This window comes from Procambarus clarkii, chromosome 36, assembly GCF_040958095.1.
Source record: "Procambarus clarkii isolate CNS0578487 chromosome 36, FALCON_Pclarkii_2.0, whole genome shotgun sequence".
Classification (NCBI taxonomy): Eukaryota; Metazoa; Arthropoda; class Malacostraca; order Decapoda; family Cambaridae; genus Procambarus; species Procambarus clarkii.
This window is the reverse complement of record NC_091185.1, coordinates 29,473,496-29,492,205: the sequence shown is the minus strand read 5'-3', so window position 1 is coordinate 29,492,205 and position 18,710 is coordinate 29,473,496. Positions and strand designations below refer to the sequence as shown.

The window sequence follows — 18,710 nt, the reverse complement described above, 5'->3', positions numbered from 1 at the left end:
AATGGAAGCAAGTCGACGAAGAACTCTGTAGGGTAAGGCAGGTCCTAGTCAACAACGGCTTCTCCAATGGTTTCGTCGAAGACATCATAAGAAGGAAAGTGAAACGCCATGCAACCTCTGAAGAGACAACTAACACAACACCTATACCCCCTATTAGACTATTTTACAGGAACTTCTTTTCCACAGCTCATAAAACGGAGGAAAGGGTCCTGAAGGATATTGTTAATAGAAACGTTATCCCTACAGGCAAAAATCAGAGGATACAACTGACGATTTACTATAAGACCAGAAAAACGGCCAGCCTACTCATGAGAAACTCTCCAGACACAAAACAGAACGCTTTAAAAGAGACCAACGTCGTCTATGCCTTCAAATGCCCTCTGGGGGACTGTAAGCTCCAAAAAAACCCAGTATATAGGCAAGACAACAACATCTCTTTCTAGGCGTTTAACGATGCATAAGCAACAGGGCTCCATTAAGGAACATATAATCTCTTCCCACAACCAAACCATCGCCAGAGAAATCCTAGTAAACAACACAGAAATCATCGATAGATACAGCGATAGCAGGTGGCTTGACGTTTGCGAGGCACTACACATTAAAAAGTCAACACCAGCAATCAACAGCCAATTAATGCACAACTATATTCTACCCACCTCAAGACTCCGCTCCAATATAGAAGCATCAAGAAATATGGACCAATAGGCTTTCTACAATCACTTCCATTCAATACCCATTGTTTCGTGTTCTGTCTTGTGTTGATGAAATTAATACCCTATTAATACCACCTCACCCCATCCACCTCACTCAAATGTAGATATAAACAAATCGGAGATGTGCAAGTTCTATTCAGTTGTGTATGTGTAAACTAAAGTCTTTGAAAATGTAATAAGTTTTACGACACGCTCTCAAGTGTCGCGTCAGACTAGAAATAAAAATGAATTTTGGAGAATTGATTTTTGAATTACCACCAACAGTGAAAAGAAATGTACGAAAGATTGAGAAAATTCGTGTTAGAATTATTAATCTTACTTTTTCGGTCATATTTAATAATATATGTCTACAGGAAAGACTGCTACCAAAATATACTAATATATATATATATATATATATATATATATATATATATATATATATATATATATATATATATATATATATATATATATATATATATATATCACCTCACGGCAGATATCCAAAGTGGAGACATTAAAAATGCCGTTTCTCAATATAGGAATATCAAAATTAATAATAAAATCTACTTGTCTATAAATTATATTAGGATTTTTTTGAAGTTGAATATTGAATTAGAGATTAATTAAGGCGGTGGAAAGCGAGGCTCTGGGGGCCAGGATGTGCATTTTGAGGGTCCTACCCTGCTGGCTTGACAGGACTTCCCTTGACAGGACTTCCCTTGACAGGACTTCGCTTGACAGGACTTCCCTTGACAGGACGTCGCTTGACAGGGCTCTTCTTGACAGGGCTCTTCTTGACAGGACTTCCCTTGACAGGACTTCGCTTGACAGGACTTCGCCTGACAAGACTTCCATTGACAGGACTTCCATTGACAGGACTTCGCTTGACAGGACTTCCATTGACAGGACTTCGCTTGACAGGACTTCCATTGACAGGACTTCCATTGACAGGACTTCGCTTGACAGGACTTCCCTTGACAGGACTTCCCTTGACAGGACTTCCCTTGACAGGACGTCGCTTGACAGGGCTCTTCTTGACAGGACTTCCCTTGACAGGACTTCGCTTGACAGGACTTCGCCTGGCAAGACTTCCCTTGACAGGACTTCCCTTGACAGGACTTCGCCTGACAAGACTCTTCTTGACAGGACTTCACTTGACAGGACTTCGCTTGACAGGACTTTGCTTGACAGGACTTCCCTTGACAGGACTTCGCTTGACAGGACTTCCCTTGACAGGACTTCGCTTGACAGGACTTAGCTTGACAGGACTTTGCTTGACAGGACTTCGCTTAACAGGACTTCGCCTGACAAGACTTCGCCTGACAAGACTTGCCTTGACAGGACTTCCCTTGACAGGACTTTGCTTGACAGGACTTTGCTTGACAGGACTTCGCTTGACAGGACTTCCCTTGACAGGACTTAGCTTGACAGGACTTCGCTTGACAGGACTTAGCTTGACACGACTTAGGGGGCGGGAAGTGAGCCCTGTCAAGCGGATCAGTCCTGTCAAGTCATACTAGCTTCGCTTGTCTATGTGAGACAGGCGAGTGTGTGTGTGTGTGTGTGTGTGTGTGTGTGTGTGTGTGTGTGTGTGTGTGTGTGTGTGTGTGTGTTTGCTGGTGTGATGGGAGGCCTGACGGCTGAGTGAACAGCGCTCGGCATTCGTAGCCTTAAGGGCCCGGGTTCGATCCCCAGCGGAGGTGGAAGCAAATGGACAGAGTTCCTTTCACCCTGATGCTCCCTGTTCACCTAGCAGTAAATAGGTACCTGGGAGTTAGACAGCTGCTACGGGCTGCTTCCTGAGGGATGTGTAACAAAAAGGAGGCCCTGGTCGAGGACCGGGCCGCGGGGACGCTAATCCCCGAAATCATCTCAGATTACCCTCAAGATAACCACAAGATAACCATTGTTAAACTTACTTCCATCATCTGTGGTCGAGTGCTTCACACCCCCACTACTCTATATCCCAGTGGGCACAGTATCTTAGACTAACGCGAATTCACCGTTGAAACGACGTTTATCCAACGTTGGAAACGTTCATTTTGCGTTGAATTAACGTTGCTCCCGGGTCCTGTGTCCACTTGGATGCTGTCCAACAGATCTGTTTCCCTGTCCATGGGTTATGGGAGGAAATATAGACAGGGAGGGGGGGGGGGGTGGGGGGACATGGGGGGGGGGGACATATACTGCCTGGTCTCTCTGTCTGTCTGTCTCTCTCTCTCTCTCTCTCTCTCTCTCTCTCTCTCTCTCTCTCTCTCTCTCTCTCTCTCTCTCTCTCTCTCTTTTTCTCTCTCTCTCTCTCTCTCTCTCTCTCTCTCTCTCTCTCTCTCTCTCTCTCTCTCTCTCTCTCTCTCTCTCTCTCTCTCTCTCTCTCTCTCTCTCTCTCTCTCTTCTCCTATTCTGATGTTATCTTGTATGGCTAATAAACGTAAATTAGTACAATTTTCATACAACATCTATTGAACCAACCTTTATGAAAATATCTTTGATATCTTCTCAACCCTTACCACAGCTTAGCGTCCGTAACCACAGCTTACAGCGACCCTCACCCACAGCTTACAGCGACCCTCACCCACAGCTAAAGACCTGATAAGAAGCATCATCACAGCTCAAGAAATCAATCAAGAATATTTTACATGTAGAATCAGCACTTAGCTTCTTTTTGGTGCTGTACTGAACGTATGCGACCCCGGGAGTGTTGTGACAGATCCATTCATTACCGTGATAGATGTTCCTGAAGCTTCCGAGCGTGACAAACTTGAGGGTGAACACACATACACACTGCCTGTTGGCTATCTTGCGTCTTGGCTATCTTGCGTCTTGGCTATCTTGCGTCTTGGCTATCTTGCGTCTTGGCTATCTTGCGTCGTGGCTATCCTCATGCTTGAGAGACTGGACTCGACATCAGAGAGGTTTCAGTGTGTTTCAAGTGAGATAAAACGATGGACAACCCAGCGGGTTTTCTTCCTATTGGGGAGTGTTGTACATGCTGCTATGGCGGTGTGTCCACTCACAGGATGAGTGGCGCTGCCCAATACTGTCACTATGGCGGTGTGTCCACTCACAGGATGAGTGGCGGTGCCCAATACTGTCACTATGGCGGTGTGTCCACTCACAGGATGAGTGGCGGTGCCCAATACTGTCACTATGGCGGTGTGTCCACTCACAGGATGAGTGGCGGTGCCCAATACTGTCACTATGGCGGTGTGTCCACTCACAGGATGAGTGGCGGTGCCCAATACTGTCACTATGGCGGTGTGTCCACTCACAGGATGAGTGGCGGTGCCCAATACTGTCACTATGGCGGTGTGTCCACTCACAGGATGAGTGGCGCTGTCCAATACTGTCACTATGGCGGTATGTCCACTCACAGGATGAGTGGCGCTGCCCAATACTGTCACTATGGCGGTGTGTCCACTCACAGGATGAGCGGCGCTGCCCAATACTGTCACTATGGCGGTGTGTCCACTCACAGGATGAGTGGCGCTGCCCAATACTGTCACTATGGCGGTGTGTCCACTCACAGGATGAGTGGCGGTGCCCAATACTGTCACTATGGCGGTGTGTCCACTCACAGGATGAGCGGCGCTGCCCAATACTGTCACTATGGCGGTGTGTCCACTCACAGGATGAGTGGCGCTGCCCAATACTGTCACTATGGCGGTGTGTCCACTCACAGGATGAGTGACGCTGCCCAATAAACTCGCTCCTCAGGGCAAAATGGAAAAAAAAAATTAACAATTTGTTCCAAATGTTCCATATCTTGCATTGTTCATGTATACAACATGTGAACCAAGGAATGATACCTGCACTGTGGGTGTTTAATAACTCAAACAGAATATGTTTACCAGATTATCTTGAGGTTATCTTGAGATGATTTCGGGGCTTTTTAGTGTCCCCGCGGCCCGGTCCTCGACTAGGCCTCCACCCCCCAGGAAGCAGCCCGTGACAGCTGACTAACATCCAGGTACCTATTTTACTGCTAGGTAACAGGGGGCATAGGGTGAAAGAAACTCTGCCCATTGTTTCTCGCCTGTGGGTTACATGACATTCTAGGCCTCACCCCCCCTATATATATATATATATATATATATATATATATATATATATATATATATATATATATATATATATATATATATATATATATATATATATATATATTGCAAACATTTAACGTAACGGTCCCTGGGATTTCAACTTGTTACAACTTGTAATATATTTGTTACATCTTGTTATAACGTTTTTATGATGTATTTATGAAGGTCGTTACAACCTGATATTTGGGTTGTTACAATTGTTAGGTGTTATAAACGTTCTTCGAATGTTGTACAAACGTCGTAGTTTCGTTGTGTTTTTTGGTGTAGATCTTTCTCCAGTTTCTGTTCAAGATGTTTTTGTTATGTTTAAAATATTTTATTCCTTTTCCATAAGAATAAAAGAATAAAGGAAACTAATTAAAAAAACTGACTTTTGGCCCATATGAGGCAGCTCATCTTTATATCCCCCCAAATTGATTCATTCATAGATATGTCTGACCTACACTTGAAACAACCAAGTGAGTCGATGTCTATTGTGTTACCCGCTCATTTGTTCCATAGATCAACAACCTGATTTCCAAGACCCAGTATTTACCCAGGTCTATTTCTAACTGTAAACTTATCCAATTTATATCCACTATATAATTTTCTATTCCTTGCGCACAGTTCTCACAATTTCCCATTGTAGAATACACCATTGTAGAATACACCATTGTAGAATACATTGTAGAATACACCATTGTAGAATGCATTGTAGAATACACCATTGTAGAATACACTATTGTACAATACATTGTAGAATACACCATTGTAGAATACACCATTGTAGAATACACCATTGTAGAATACACCATTGTAGAATACATTGTAGAATACACCATTGTAGAATACATTGTAGAATACACCATTGTAGAATACATTGTAGAATACATTGTAGAATACATTGTAGAATATATTGTAGAATACATTGTAGAATACATTGTAGAATACACTAGTGAGAATATCCATCTGTTAAATACTCCCTGAACACAAATTTCTTCCCTAAAGTTTGAATAATATTTTAACATAGACAAAAATGTTCTGTTACAGATAGAGGTTAGGACCCAGCTCCTGGGCCCCGCCTCCCCCAGTACAAACAAGCACTTGGACTCGCCTTGGTCCTCGTAGGAGTCTGTTGGACTCGTCTTGAGGGACTTGTAAGTACTCCAATCCGTTGAATAACAAGTCCAACTACCGTTGAAAGGCGCAAACCAAACAAGCGAGTACAGAGACATAACAACCTAGTTAACTCGAGCGGTTAAATGGAACTGTTGGAAGGAATGGATACAGGGAAATGGTTGATAGAAATGGACTAACCAAATGCGCCTCAGACTCTCCTTGCAAGCAAAGAGGACACATGAGGAGAGAGTCCGTGTCCAGGATGGTCCGTAGGCCCGCAGTACTCTCCGGGATTTTCGCCTTTATGCTGATGATCGCTCTTGGAGGTGAGTGGAATATTGACCTTTGACATGGTACATGCAATGTGATTATCTCCATATATGTGAGTACAACTTTGCTTCAACTGGGGCAATGTTGTGACAAGGTTGTGGGAAAGTTGTGACGAGGTTGTGACAAGGCTGTAGCAAAGTTGTAGCAAAGTTGTGGCAAGGTTATGGCAAAGATGTGACAAGGTTGTAGTAAAGTTGTGGCAAGGTTGTAGCAAAGTTGTGGCAAAGTTGTGACAAGGTTGTAGCAAAGTTGTAACGAGGTTGTGGCAAAGTTGTTGCAAGGTTGTGGCAAGGTTGTAGCAAAGTTGTGGCAATGTTGTGACAAGGTTGTGGCAAAGTTGTGAGAAGGTTGTGGCAAAGTTGTGACAAGGTTGTGGCAAAGTTGTGACAAGGTTGTAGCAAAGTTGTGGCCAGGTTGTGACAAAGTTGTGACAAGGTTGTGGCAAAGTTGTGACAAGGTTGTAGTAAAGTTGTGGCAAAGTTGTGGCCAGGTTGTGGCAAAGTTGTGTAAAAGTTGTGGCAAAGTTGCGACAAGGGTGTGGGAAAGTTGTAGGAACGTTGTAGCAATGTAATTATATTGCAAGTTTGCTGAGGAATCAGTGGTTGAGGTGGTTGGGCAACCTCTGTATCAGTGGTTGAGGTGGTTGGGCAACCTCTGTATCAGTGGTTGAGGCTGGTGCAGCCACCAGCACCAACAGACCAATAGATCACCTGCCTGGCGCCAGGTCGCGGATACACTCAGACCTAAACGCCTTAAAATGAGGATTTAGTTTTTTCCAGTCTTTTACGGTTGAGGCGGCGAAGGCAGGAACTGCCAGGGTTCGATTCTCTTCTATATACTCACTTCATTCTCCGTTGACACACTGTACAGTGTACCGGACCTGGGGTGCGTGAAGTTATATTCACCTGAGGGGCCGCGGTGCCTGGTTTAGCTCGAATATATTAAAATATTACAACTGAAATCAAGAGGATCTGAGACACGCGAAAGATTTCTACGAAAACGGTGCTAGGAATATTTAGACGACTTTAAATGTTTCACGCACTCATGTAACGGGGGTTGGGGGAAATAGCTCTATCTTGTCCATTATTCCACCCCCCCCCCCAGTTAACTAACGAGGCCGGGGGAAACAGCTCTCTCTAGTCCGTTATCCCGTCCCCAGTTAGCTAACTATTCTAGAGCACCTCCAGAGTTCCTAAGGCAACCTCTCTCGTTCAACACCTTGTAAACTAGGTATTTGACTACCTAGGTGCTAAGACTACAAGGCGCCGTAACTTGATCAGCTACCCGCAACTCTAGAGAGAACTCTAGAATACAGAATCATTGCCACAAACGTATAAGAGGAAACGAAAGGAAAGAAATGAATAGTGAAGTAATTAGTGAGGGTTTGGGGTGAGAGAGGTAGAGGTGGGAGGGGCGAGGAGGGTCATTAGTTGAAAGTGAGAGTTTAGAGAGTGGTGGAGGGAGAGGTGTAGATAGGTAGAAGTAGAAGAGTAGATAGTAGTAGAAAAGTAGATAGTGTAGATAGTAGAAGACGAAATGCTGCCACCATCCATTCATGATCATTACATACAAGACAAGGAATGGAACTTGTCTGTATCACAAAATTCTCAAAAGATGTTATCAAGGTCATTATTGATATGTCCCATCTCTATCCTGTACTCATTCTAAACCATGAAACTAGTAATCACAGAGGCTTTCTCTCCTCAACTCAAAATTTCTAGGAACACAGTGAAAGACCATTTAAATAATAAATTCAACAATTATATTTTTCATGATAAATATCATAACTTAAGCAATACAATTAAAATGTTAAAGATTAATATTCAAAGTGAGTCATCCTCCAAGAATCTGAGAACACTACAACTGACTGCCCCTGATCATCACACAACACTTGTAAAACACGACCAAGTCACCTTACTGCTCAACTCACCAAGTGTCTCTGCCTATAGCTGGATAGAGGGGGGGGGGTCTGTAGCTTGACAGAGACTGTCTCGCCCTGCCGGCCGACAGCCTCCCTGCTAGGGACGTCTTCTCTGCTCTGCTGACTGCCGTTCTGTCTGTCTTCTCTTAATGCCCTTGAATCGATAGTTCTCCGAGTATTTATTGGGGAAACCTAGTAGCTAACTCCGCCCACAAGTAGATAGCCTCCGGCTCTCTACCAAGCCACTCCTTAAACGTCGGCAAGTTTGAAGGCTACCAGGCTCCAATTATAAGATTAGTAGAAGTAAGGTGAAATTCGCATGATCTGACCTCAGGTCACTTGGGGTCATTAACGCTTTGAGGTGTGAGATCTCAGGCCGACAACCTGGCGCCTTTCCAAATCCCTGTCTGTGACTCATATTCTATATATATTTTAAATAAACTAAACCAAACACTTTTACAGTGTTACATCTCCCCTTCTCCCCGAAATAAAGTTTTTGCAACACTGCTAAAGCAAGTTAGCTGTGTGCAACAACTTTATTAACGAAAAAAAATACATCCTAGCTAAACAAATATACATCATCCTACTCTAAAAAAAATGAAATATGTAGACAGACGTCCATTGTCTCTGGCTGGGCGACGTCACTGCTTGGTCTTGTAGATAGTCCTGTACCACATTTCTTCAACACAACTGCCTCCGTCGCTTCTCCGTCGTTAACGCACAACAACCCTTGGTCAACCAGAAAGCCGTTACTACTTGAACTGCGCACAGGACCGTGGAATTCGGTTGTCCCAGCTGATCTGTAATTGGCCCTACGCCAGTCACCATGAGAGACGTATATTGGGGTTTTTCACAGCTATAGGGACTACAAGTTTCGAGACCTTCCTATAATAGTTGCCAACAGTAGAAATCCCATCCTACTCTTCTCCTCCCTGTTGCTCCAGCACGCCTCCTTCAGAGAGCTACTTCTGACAGCCACATCAAGTCCGCACGACACAGGAAGAATCACTCAACAGAGCAACATGCTTGCAGGAGGGGCGGCCAGTTAAGGCAAACGATCCTGTCTTGCAATTACGCTCCATGCAATGATGCTGACACCAGCAAGGGACACTAGGCATCGTGTCTCACTCAGCTTGGTCTTATCGTCTCCTCTTCTTTTTTCTCACTTCTTTCTTCACTCTTCCTTCTTCTCTCTTCCTTCTTCTCTCTTCTTTCTTCTCTCTTCCTCCTCCCATGGATCTTTGACAAGCAGACCTGGGGTCCATTGGGGTCCGTCCGTCCTGGGGTTCATCCTGGGTAGACCGATGTTGGTGGGACAGACTGGAGTCGTTGTTGCTCCTCTTCCATCTTTACTGGGTCGTCTGGGGTCGTCTGCAGAACGACCTGGAGTCCACTGGGGGTCCGTCCGTCTAGGGGTCCACTGGGGTCCGTCCGTCCTGGGGTCCACTGGGTAGACCAATGTTGACCGACCGAGAGGGCTGCATCTTGGGGTCCCCTGAGGTGATGGTGGTGGTGGTGGCCCTGACATCCAGGTAGGGGGCTGATCGTGGTGGTGGTGAGGAACGCCCCTGAGTGTGGTACCAAGCAGCCGTCTCTCTCTTCTGTATATGCGTCGCGCCTCTCCTCTGGCTCCTACCTGTGGATGAACAGAAAGGCAACAATACCGTGCTCCCAAAATGTTGTGTGACCCTGTAGTTTGTATAGGGTTTACACAGTCAAATCATAACGCTCTCCTCCTGGCAACGACTACACTTAAATTTTTAAAATAATCCAATTAACACTGAATGATATTGACTTGGTGGAACATAAAACAGTAACAGAGTAAAGTTAGAGAAGAGAGAATAAGGTCGTCACTACTTTTAACTTGTCACTAAACGAATCTCCACAATAAATATCAAAACTAATAGACAAAAGACTAGCCTAACTTAACTGTACCTTTCCTAATCTTAAGTACATTATTAACCGTTACTCCCACCCTTAACCTACAGCCACCTACGTGACCCAGAGTGTTTCCCTAGCTTCTCCGCCGGTCAACAACTCAAAACTTTTGTCACCCCTGTGACCAGACGATCTAACGTCGAGCGTCCCCAACGTGAAGTCTACTGACATACTAAGCCTCCCCCTAGTATGCTGTACAAAACCAGTACACCTCGGGTTATTGCGTTCAAATGGAGTAAAACAGTCGATCGCAATAATCTGAGCAGAACCACCACTTAATACTACTTAAGAACTACACCTGCCACTCCCCAACTGACCTGGGGACCAGCGGTGGCTGGGTGTCCCTGGGGGATATGCGAGGTCACCTGTCACACTCAGATGACCTCCACTACCCACCAACCGCTAAGTTCCAAAATCACCAAATCTTATCACTAACATTAATCACTACACACGCAAGTTCTGGTGAACATTCCCTGAATTTCACAAAACTCACAAAATCACTAAACACATCACCAGAGAATCACTATCTCCTAAACTGAAAAAAAACTCGCTAAATCGCGAATATTAACCAAATGTCAAGATCTCCCTGATAGCGCCTGAGCGGCAAAAGGACACGTGAGACTGAACAATGTTAAATGAACACCAATACCTTAAACATTGTTCAACACCGCTGCCAACATTGTAACGGGGGTTGGGGGAAATAGCTCTATCTTGTCCATTATTCCACCCCCCAGTTAACTAACGAGGCCGGGGGAAACAGCTCTCTCTAGTCCGTTATCCCGTCCCCAGTTAGCTAACTATTCTAGAGCACCTCCAGAGTTTCTAAGGCAGCCTCTCTCGTTCAACACCTTGTAAACTAGGTATTTGACTACCTAGGTGCTAAGACTACAAGGCGCCGTAACTTGATCAGCTACCCACAACTCTAGAGAGAACTCTAGAATACAGAATCATTGCCACAAACGTATAAGAGGAAACGAAAGGAAAGAAATGAATAGTGAAGTAATTAGTGAGGGTTTGGGGTGAGAGAGGTAGAGGTGGGAGGGGCGAGGAGGGTCATTAGTTGAAAGTGAGAGTTTAGAGAGTGGTGGAGGGAGAGGTGTAGATAGGTAGAAGTAGAAGAGTAGATAGTAGTAGAAAAGTAGATAGTAGAAGACGAAATGCTGCCACCATCCATTCATGATCATTACATACAAGACAAGGAATGGAACTTGTCTGTATCACAAAATTCTCAAAAGATGTTATCAAGGTCATTATTGATATGTCCCATCTCTATCCTGTACTCATTCTAAACCATGAAACCAGTAATCACAGAGGCTTTCTCACCTCAACTCAAAATTTCTAGGAACACAGTGAAAGACCATTTAAATAATAAATTCAACAATTATATTTTTCATGATAAATATCATAACTTAAGCAATCCAATTAAAATGTTAAAGATTAATATTCAAAGTGAGTCATCCTCCAAGAATCTGAGAACACTACAACTGACTGCCCCTGATCATCACACAACACTTGTAAAACACGACCAAGTCACCTTACTGCTCAACTCACCAAGTGTCTCTGCCTATAGCTGGATAGAGGGGGGGGGGGGGTCTGTAGCTTGACAGAGACTGTCTCGCCCTGCCGGCCGACAGCCTCCCTGCTAGGGACGTCTTCTCTGCTCTGCTGACTGCCGTTCTGTCTGTCTTCTCTTAATGCCCTTGAATCGATAGTTCTCCGAGTATTTATTGGGGGAACCTAGTAGCTAACTCCGCCCACAAGTAGATAGCCTCCGGCTCTCTACCAAGCCACTCCTTAAACGTCGGCAAGTTTGAAGGCTACCAGGCTCCAATTATAAGATTAGTAGAAGTAAGGTGAAATTCGCATGATCTGACCTCAGGTCACTTGGGGTCATTAACGCTTTGAGGTGTGAGATCTCAGGCCGACAACCTGGCGCCTTTCCAAATCCCTGTCTGTGACTCATATTCTATATATATTTTAAATAAACTAAACCAAACACTTTTACAGTGTTACACTCACTCACTCACTCACTCACTCACTCACACCTGAATGAAACACGGTCACAACGCAAGAAAAGTCAGTCCTCCAGAGGGCCGTGTCGATCACACTTTTACTACATTATATACTGCCTACGGTGGCGACGCGGGCCGTGGGCGGGCGTGGGCGGCGTGTCCTTCTCCTCTGTTGGTAGGGGAAGGGAGAGATTTTTCCCGTTGAAGGCGTCCGTGGGTGTTGGGAACGGTCCGTGGGTGTTGGGAACGGTCCGTGGGTGTGGGAGACGGTCCGTGGGTGTGGAAAACGGTCCGTGGGTGTAAGAAACGGTCCGTGGGTGTGATAAACGGTCCGTGGGTGTGAGAAACGGTCCGTGGGTGTGAGAGACGGTCCGTGGGTGTGGGGGGGGAGGAGAGCTACACCCCACTATGGGAGTGGGGGAGGTGGAGATAATCTCTTATCTCCCCCACATGGCGGGAAGATAAAAGATTCATCTCTGGCCACCAGCCAGAGATGAAATATCGGACAGTCTGGAGCATAGATTATCCCGTAGCACAGTGGTCTACGTCCTCGACTCATAATCGAGGCTCCATGAATCAGATCCTCGGGAGTCAAAACGGAAATTGTTGGAAACGTTTCATGTTTACCTGATGCGTCTGTTCACATAGCGGTAAATAGGTGCCAGGGAGCTAGACAACTGTTGTGGTCTGACTGCGTCAGTGGTTGCGTCAATGGCTGCGTCAGTGGTTGCGTCAATGACTGCGTCAGTGCTTGTAGAGACGCGTCCACAGCTCGGGGCGCCTTACTGCCTTCCTAATACGGACCCATTATGAATCAATCGTCTGGAGACAATGTGATCAACACGTCCATAACGCAGCCCACCTGGGAGGGGTGGCCAGGGGCGGGCCACACCCTTGCTGGCCTGGGAGGGGTGGCCAGGGGTGGGCCACACCCTTGCTGGCCTGGGGGAGGTGGCCAGAGGTGGGCCACACCCCTGCTGGCCTGGGGGAGGTGGCCAGAGGTTGGCTACACCCTTGTTGGCCTGCGGGGAGGTGGCCAGAGGCGGGCCACACCCTTGCTGGCCTGGGGGGAGGTGGCCAGAGGTGGGCTACACCCTTGCTGGCCTGGGGGAGGTGGCCAGAGGCGGGCCACACCCTTGCTGGCCTGGGGAAAGGTGGCCAGAGGCGGGCCACACCCCTGCTGGCCTGGGGGGAGGTGGCCAGAGGTGGGCCACACCCTTGCTGGCCTGGGGGAGGTGGCCAGGGGCGGGCCACACCCTTGCTGGCCTGGGAGAGGTGGCCAGAGGTGGGCTACACCCTTGCTGGCCTGGGACAGGTGGCCAGAGGTGGGCCACACCCTTGCTGGCCTGGGAGAGGTGGCCAGAGGCAGGCCGCACCCTTGCTGGCCTGGGAGAGGTGGCCAGGGGCGGGCCACACCCTTGCTGGCCTGGGAGAGGTGGCCAGAGGTGGGCCACACCCTTGCTGGCCTGGGGGGAGGTGGCCAGAGGTGGGCCACACCCTTGCTGGCCTGGGAGAGGTGGCCAGAGGTGGGCTACACCCTTGCTGGCCTGGGGGGAGGTGGCCAGAGGTGGGCCACACCCTTGCTGGCCTGGGGGGAGGTGGCCATATGCGGGCCACACCCCTGCTGGCCTGGGGAGGTGGCCAGTGGTGGGCCACACCCTTGCTGGCCTGGGGGGAGGTGGCCAGAGGTGGGCCACACCCTTGCTGGCCTGGGAGAGGTGGCCAGAGGTGGGCCACACCCTTGCTGGCCTGGGGGGAGGTGGCCATATGCTGGCCACACCCCTGCTGGCCTGGGGAGGTGGCCAGAGGTGGGCCACACCCTTGCTGGCCTGGGGGGAGGTGGCCAGAGGCGGGCCACACCTTTGCTGGCCTGGGGAAAAGGTGGCCAGAGGTTGTCCACACCTTTGCTGGCCTGGGGAGAGGTGGCCAGAGGTGGGCCACACCCTTGCTGGCCTGGGGGGAGGTGGCCAGAGGTGGGCCACACCCTTGCTGGCCTGGGGGAGGTGGCCAGAGGTGGGCCACACCCTTGCTGGCCTGGGGGGAGGTGGCCAGAGGCGGGCCACACCCTTGCTGACCTGGGGAAGGTGGCCAGAGGCGGGCCACACCCTTGCTGGCCTGGGGAAGGTGGCCAGAGGCGGGCCACACCTTTGCTGGCCTGGGGGGAGGTGGCCAGAGGCGGGCCACACCCTTGCTGGCCTGGGGGAGGTGGCCAGAGGTGGGCCACCTCCCCCATCGTTCACTTTGGCTAAAAAACAGGGACACTGGCCAAGAGTGGACCTCTACCACTGATCGTTACTCACCTACAAAAGGCGAATTACCCAGCAGTTAGAAGAGGACAAATGTGGCACCAGTTTACGAGAAAGCAGACAGAGAAGAGGCACTTAACTACAGACCAGTGCCACTAACAACCATCCACTGCAAGGCACTCGGGAGAATTAGGCTAGTTATGCACCAGGGGCCAGATTCACGAAGCAGTTACGCAAGCACTTACGAACCTGTACATCTTTTTTCTCGATCTTTGGCGGCTTTGTTTGCAATTATTAAACAGTTAATGAGCTCCGAAGCACCAGGAGGCTGTTTATAACAATAACAACTGTTGATTGGCAAGTTTTCATGCTTGTAAACTGTGAAATAAATGTAATAAAAGCCGTCAAATATTGGTGAAAGATGTACACGTTCGTAAGTGCTTGCGTAACTGCTTCGTGAATCTGGCTCCTGGCTAGAAAAAGGTGTGTAAACAATTAACAAAATTTACACAGATATGTAAACAAACATCAACATGACGTCAGGGAAGGAAAATCTTGCCTGACGAAACTACTGAAGTTTGATGATAAAGTGAAAAGAATATGGCAGCATAGAGAAGGTTGGGTAGATCGCATGTTCCAAGACTGCCAAGAAGCCTTCGATACAGTACCTCATAAGAGACACAAATTTGAGAGCCAAGCGAGATTAAGAGGAAAAGCACTACCATGGGTAAAGAATTACCTAACAGACAGGTGCCAGAGAGTAACAGAAAAGGGCGAGAAGTCGAAATGGAGTAACAAGCGGAGTACCTCAGGGATAGGTACTGGGACCTATACTATTTAAAATTTATTTAATCGACCTATTTACAGGAATTAAGTCTTTTATGTTGATGTTTGTTGATGACGCGAAATTAATGAGACGAATTGTGACAGATGAGGATTGTAGGATCCTCCAAGATAAGTTTAACAAGATGCAGAGTTAATCCGAGAAATGGCTACTGGAGTTGAACCCTCGCAAGTGTAATGTGATGGAAATGACCCCCGTGAGCCAGAGACATTATTATGTTCTCAGTATTATAATAAACAAATTAAATACACTAGTAAATAAATTGATGGAGACAGATTCCATAAACCGCTTCAACTGTAGATTTACAAGTTCAAAAATTATTTATTTATTTATTTATTTATATACAAGACGGTACATTGGGTTGTTAGGGTACATAACTTAGGTGTTTGGGCATTACATTCTTACAAAGCCACTAAAAAGCTTTGCTGTTGTTATTTTATATTCAGCTACTCGGAACCCCGAAGTAGCACGGGCTATGGTGATCCCGAATTGCATAGCGTTTCGAGCAGGTTATAAGGCAAATTTATATATGTAATATAGGTACACTATAGCATAATTTGAGTTCAACAAATAACATTACAAGTTGATAATATACATTATACAGATGAAGTTGTATGAAATACTCAAACTGGGTGAAGGGATGTAAGATATACAATCTTGGGAATCTATACAACAATTAACTGAACATAAGAGGCGGGTCCAAAGAGCCGAGTCTCAACTCACAGCTCTATAGTTATGACAGAGTGAAAAATTATGAAAAACTCCGCAACACAACGGACAATGTGTATTATTTTACAGCTTCCAAATTTAAATCAATTTATTTTTTTGAGCGCAGTTTTTTTTTTAACAAAAATATTCATATTGGGCGCGTCAGTTTTTTGAAATCCTTTAATCTTATTTATGCCGCAAAAATAATTTACAGCGCGCTTTGCTTCATATAATTTGTAATTTATTTCAATGTGATTCAACGCGTGGTTCGATGTAGGTGTTGAATGTGTCCCCCCCCCCCAGTCCAACAACTTGGGCTGGACGGTAGAGCGACGGTCTCGCTTCATGCAGGTTCAGGCGTTCAATCCCCCGACCGTCCACGAATGGTTGGACACCATTCCTTCCCCCCGTCTCGTCCCAAATCCTTATCCTGATCCCTTCCCAGTACTATATAGTCGTCATGGCTTGGCGCTTTCCCGGCAATTCCCTTCCCTTCTCCCCCCCCCCGCCCTGCCAGCGGTGCCAACATCTGTCGGCTCCACTGAACACCTACAGGTGTTAATACCAGGTGTTAGTACCAGGTGTTAGTACCAGGTGTTAGTACCAGGTGTTCAGCGTGGACAAGGCTGAACACCTGGACGAGAACACCAAGAACAATGGACAAATTCGTAATGTCTGAGGAGCTTGGACAAAACATGGACCACCGGCCAGAACTAAGGTGTCAGGGTTGGTGCTTTTGGCACTGCGGTCGTTCCTGGCGTAGTGCCGGAGGGTGCCACGGCATCTAGTGGCGCCTGATGCCTCTACCGCCACGGGAGCCGGTCGGCCGAGCGGACAGCACGCTGGACTTGTGATCCTGTGGTCCCTGGATCGATCCCGGGCGCCGGCGAGAAACAATGGGCAGAGTTTCTTTCACCCTATGCCCCTGTTACCTAGTAGTAAAATAGGTACCTGGGTGTTAGTCAGCTGTCAAGGGCTGCTTCCTGGGGGTGGAGGCCTGGTCGAGGACCGGGCCGCGGGGACACTAAAGCCCCGAAATCATCTCTTACCACCCCCCATAATATGTGAGTGTACGAGGGTGCCCCACAAGGCTCCCCCGGATGCTGCATATCCTCTTCTTCGAGGCCCAGGGTCCCTACAAACGCAACCAGAGGTGAACTTCTCCCCTATATAATTATGAAGATAAGGGCTTGTTCTTCCTTATTTTCCCTTCCTTGGTTTAATTCATGACTGATAACAGAGAGGTGCGTTTTGACCAAATGACCTTCCATAGGTGCAGACGAGGAGTCACAACAACCTGGCTGAAACATGTTGACCACACCACACACTAGAAAGTGAAGGGACGACGACGTTTCGATCCGTCCCGGACCATTCTCAAGTCGATTGCGAGAATGAGAATGGTCGCAATCGACTCGAAAATGGTCCAGGACCATTTTCGATCCGTCCCGGACCATTCTCAAGTCGATTGCGAGAATGAGAATGTTCGCAATCGACTTGAAAATGGTCCAAGACCATTTTCGATCCGTCCCGGACCATTCTCAAGTCGATTGCGAGAATGAGAATGGTCGCAATCGACTTCAAAATTGTCCAGGACGGACCGAAACGTCATCATCCCTTCACTTTCTAGTGTGTGGTTTGGTCAACACCTCTCACAGGCCGCTGTGAGTGCTGTGGAGAGAGTGTTGACCAGTGCCGCTATATCACAAGTGTGTGTAACATTGTGATCTCACCCCGGACAGTCGTCTCACTCTTCACCTGACGCTAACTCCACTTTAAGCCCACATTTGGAACAAGCTGACTATTGTGGCGCGGCTGTGTGTGTCTCCGCGCCTCCAGTGCTGCAGTTTTGTCCGGCTGTTGTGTCCACGTTTGGAATGAGCTGTCCCATTGTGGTGCCATTCTGTCCGGTCATAACTATAATATAAGAGGTAAACCACGAACAAATAAAGCTATATAACTATAATATAAGAGGTAAACCACGAACAAATAAAGCTATATAAATCAAAATTTTACAATTATCACATTACGTATTATTTTTATGACGTTCTTTCATAATATTTGTAAATTATATTTAATTTAACTCGATTATATATCCTTATCCTGACCCCTTGCAAGTGTTATATAGTCGGGAGCCGGTCGGCCGAGCGGACAGCACACTGGACTTGTGATCCTGTTGCCCCGGGTTCGATCCCAGGCGCCGGCGAGAAACAACGGGCAAAGTTTCTTTCACTCTATGCCCCTGTTACCTAGCAGTAAAATAGGTCCCTGGGTGTTAGTCAGCTGTCACGGGTTGCTTCCTGGGGGTGGAGGCCTGGTCGAAGACCGGGCCGCGGGGACACTAAAGCCCCGAAATCATCTCAAGATAACCTCAAGATATAGTCGTAATGGCTTGGTGCTTTCCCTTGATAGTTTCCCTTCGATTATATATGTCCAGGTATTATATAGAAAGTTTTTTTTTAAGTTCAAACAATCGTCTATAGGAGTTCCTGTGAATCTCCCACGTTCAAGAGGAACTTAATGGCAGCTCTGCGTTCAATTTTGTAGAAATCTGAACTTTTGTCAAGACAGCCGTAAAAAAACGCAATACCGAAGGTACTTGTGTAAGTGCGCGAGAGATTGCGCTCTAAAATGACGCATGACATCCTTGAAACGACGCATGACATCCTTGAAATTACGCACAACGTCCTTGAAATGACGCATAGCGTCCTTGAAATAACGCACAACGTCCTTGAACTGACGCACAACGTCCTTGAAATAACGCATAGCGTCCTTGAAATGACGCATGACGTCCTTGACGTATATATATGACGCAATG

General features: G+C 47.0%; 3 protein-coding genes across 3 annotated transcripts in view; 2 read left to right on the top strand and 1 right to left on the bottom strand.

Moving 5' to 3' along the window:
• The window catches only part of LOC123756252 (neurotrimin), an 82,575-nt gene that overhangs the window by 17,058 nt on the left and 46,807 nt on the right, over positions 1–18,710 (top strand). The window contains exon 3 of the mRNA XM_069336605.1: positions 5,828–6,222. Within this exon, the coding sequence (XP_069192706.1) occupies positions 6,072–6,222 (151 nt within the window). The 5' untranslated portion in view covers positions 5,828–6,071. The remainder of the gene's footprint in view (positions 1–5,827; positions 6,223–18,710) is intronic.
• LOC138371715 (uncharacterized) lies at positions 1,375–5,194 on the bottom strand. Its single transcript, XM_069336734.1, has 3 exons — positions 5,170–5,194; positions 1,853–2,183; positions 1,375–1,822 (listed from the first exon to the last, which is right to left on the bottom strand). The coding sequence occupies exons 1-3, from the start codon at positions 5,192–5,194 to the stop codon at positions 1,375–1,377; spliced, it is 804 nt and encodes a 267-aa protein (XP_069192835.1).
• LOC138371531 (keratin-associated protein 10-7-like) overlaps positions 16,996–18,710 on the top strand; it is a 10,343-nt gene continuing 8,628 nt past the window's right edge. Inside the window, exon 1 of the mRNA XM_069336409.1 lies at positions 16,996–17,048. Coding sequence (XP_069192510.1) covers positions 16,996–17,048 — 53 coding nt within the window. The remainder of the gene's footprint in view (positions 17,049–18,710) is intronic.

Coding starts and splice junctions, on each gene's coding strand:
- LOC138371715 (XM_069336734.1), bottom strand. CDS start 5,194: ATGAGCTGCCTCATATGGGCCAAAA. Junction 2,184..5,169: donor CTGCCTCATATGGGCCAAAA/GTCAGTTTTTTT, acceptor TCCGCTTGACAG/GGCTCACTTCCCGCCCCCTA. Junction 1,823..1,852: donor GTCAAGCGAAGTCCTGTCAA/GTGAAGTCCTGT, acceptor GAGTCTTGTCAG/GCGAAGTCCTGTCAAGGGAA.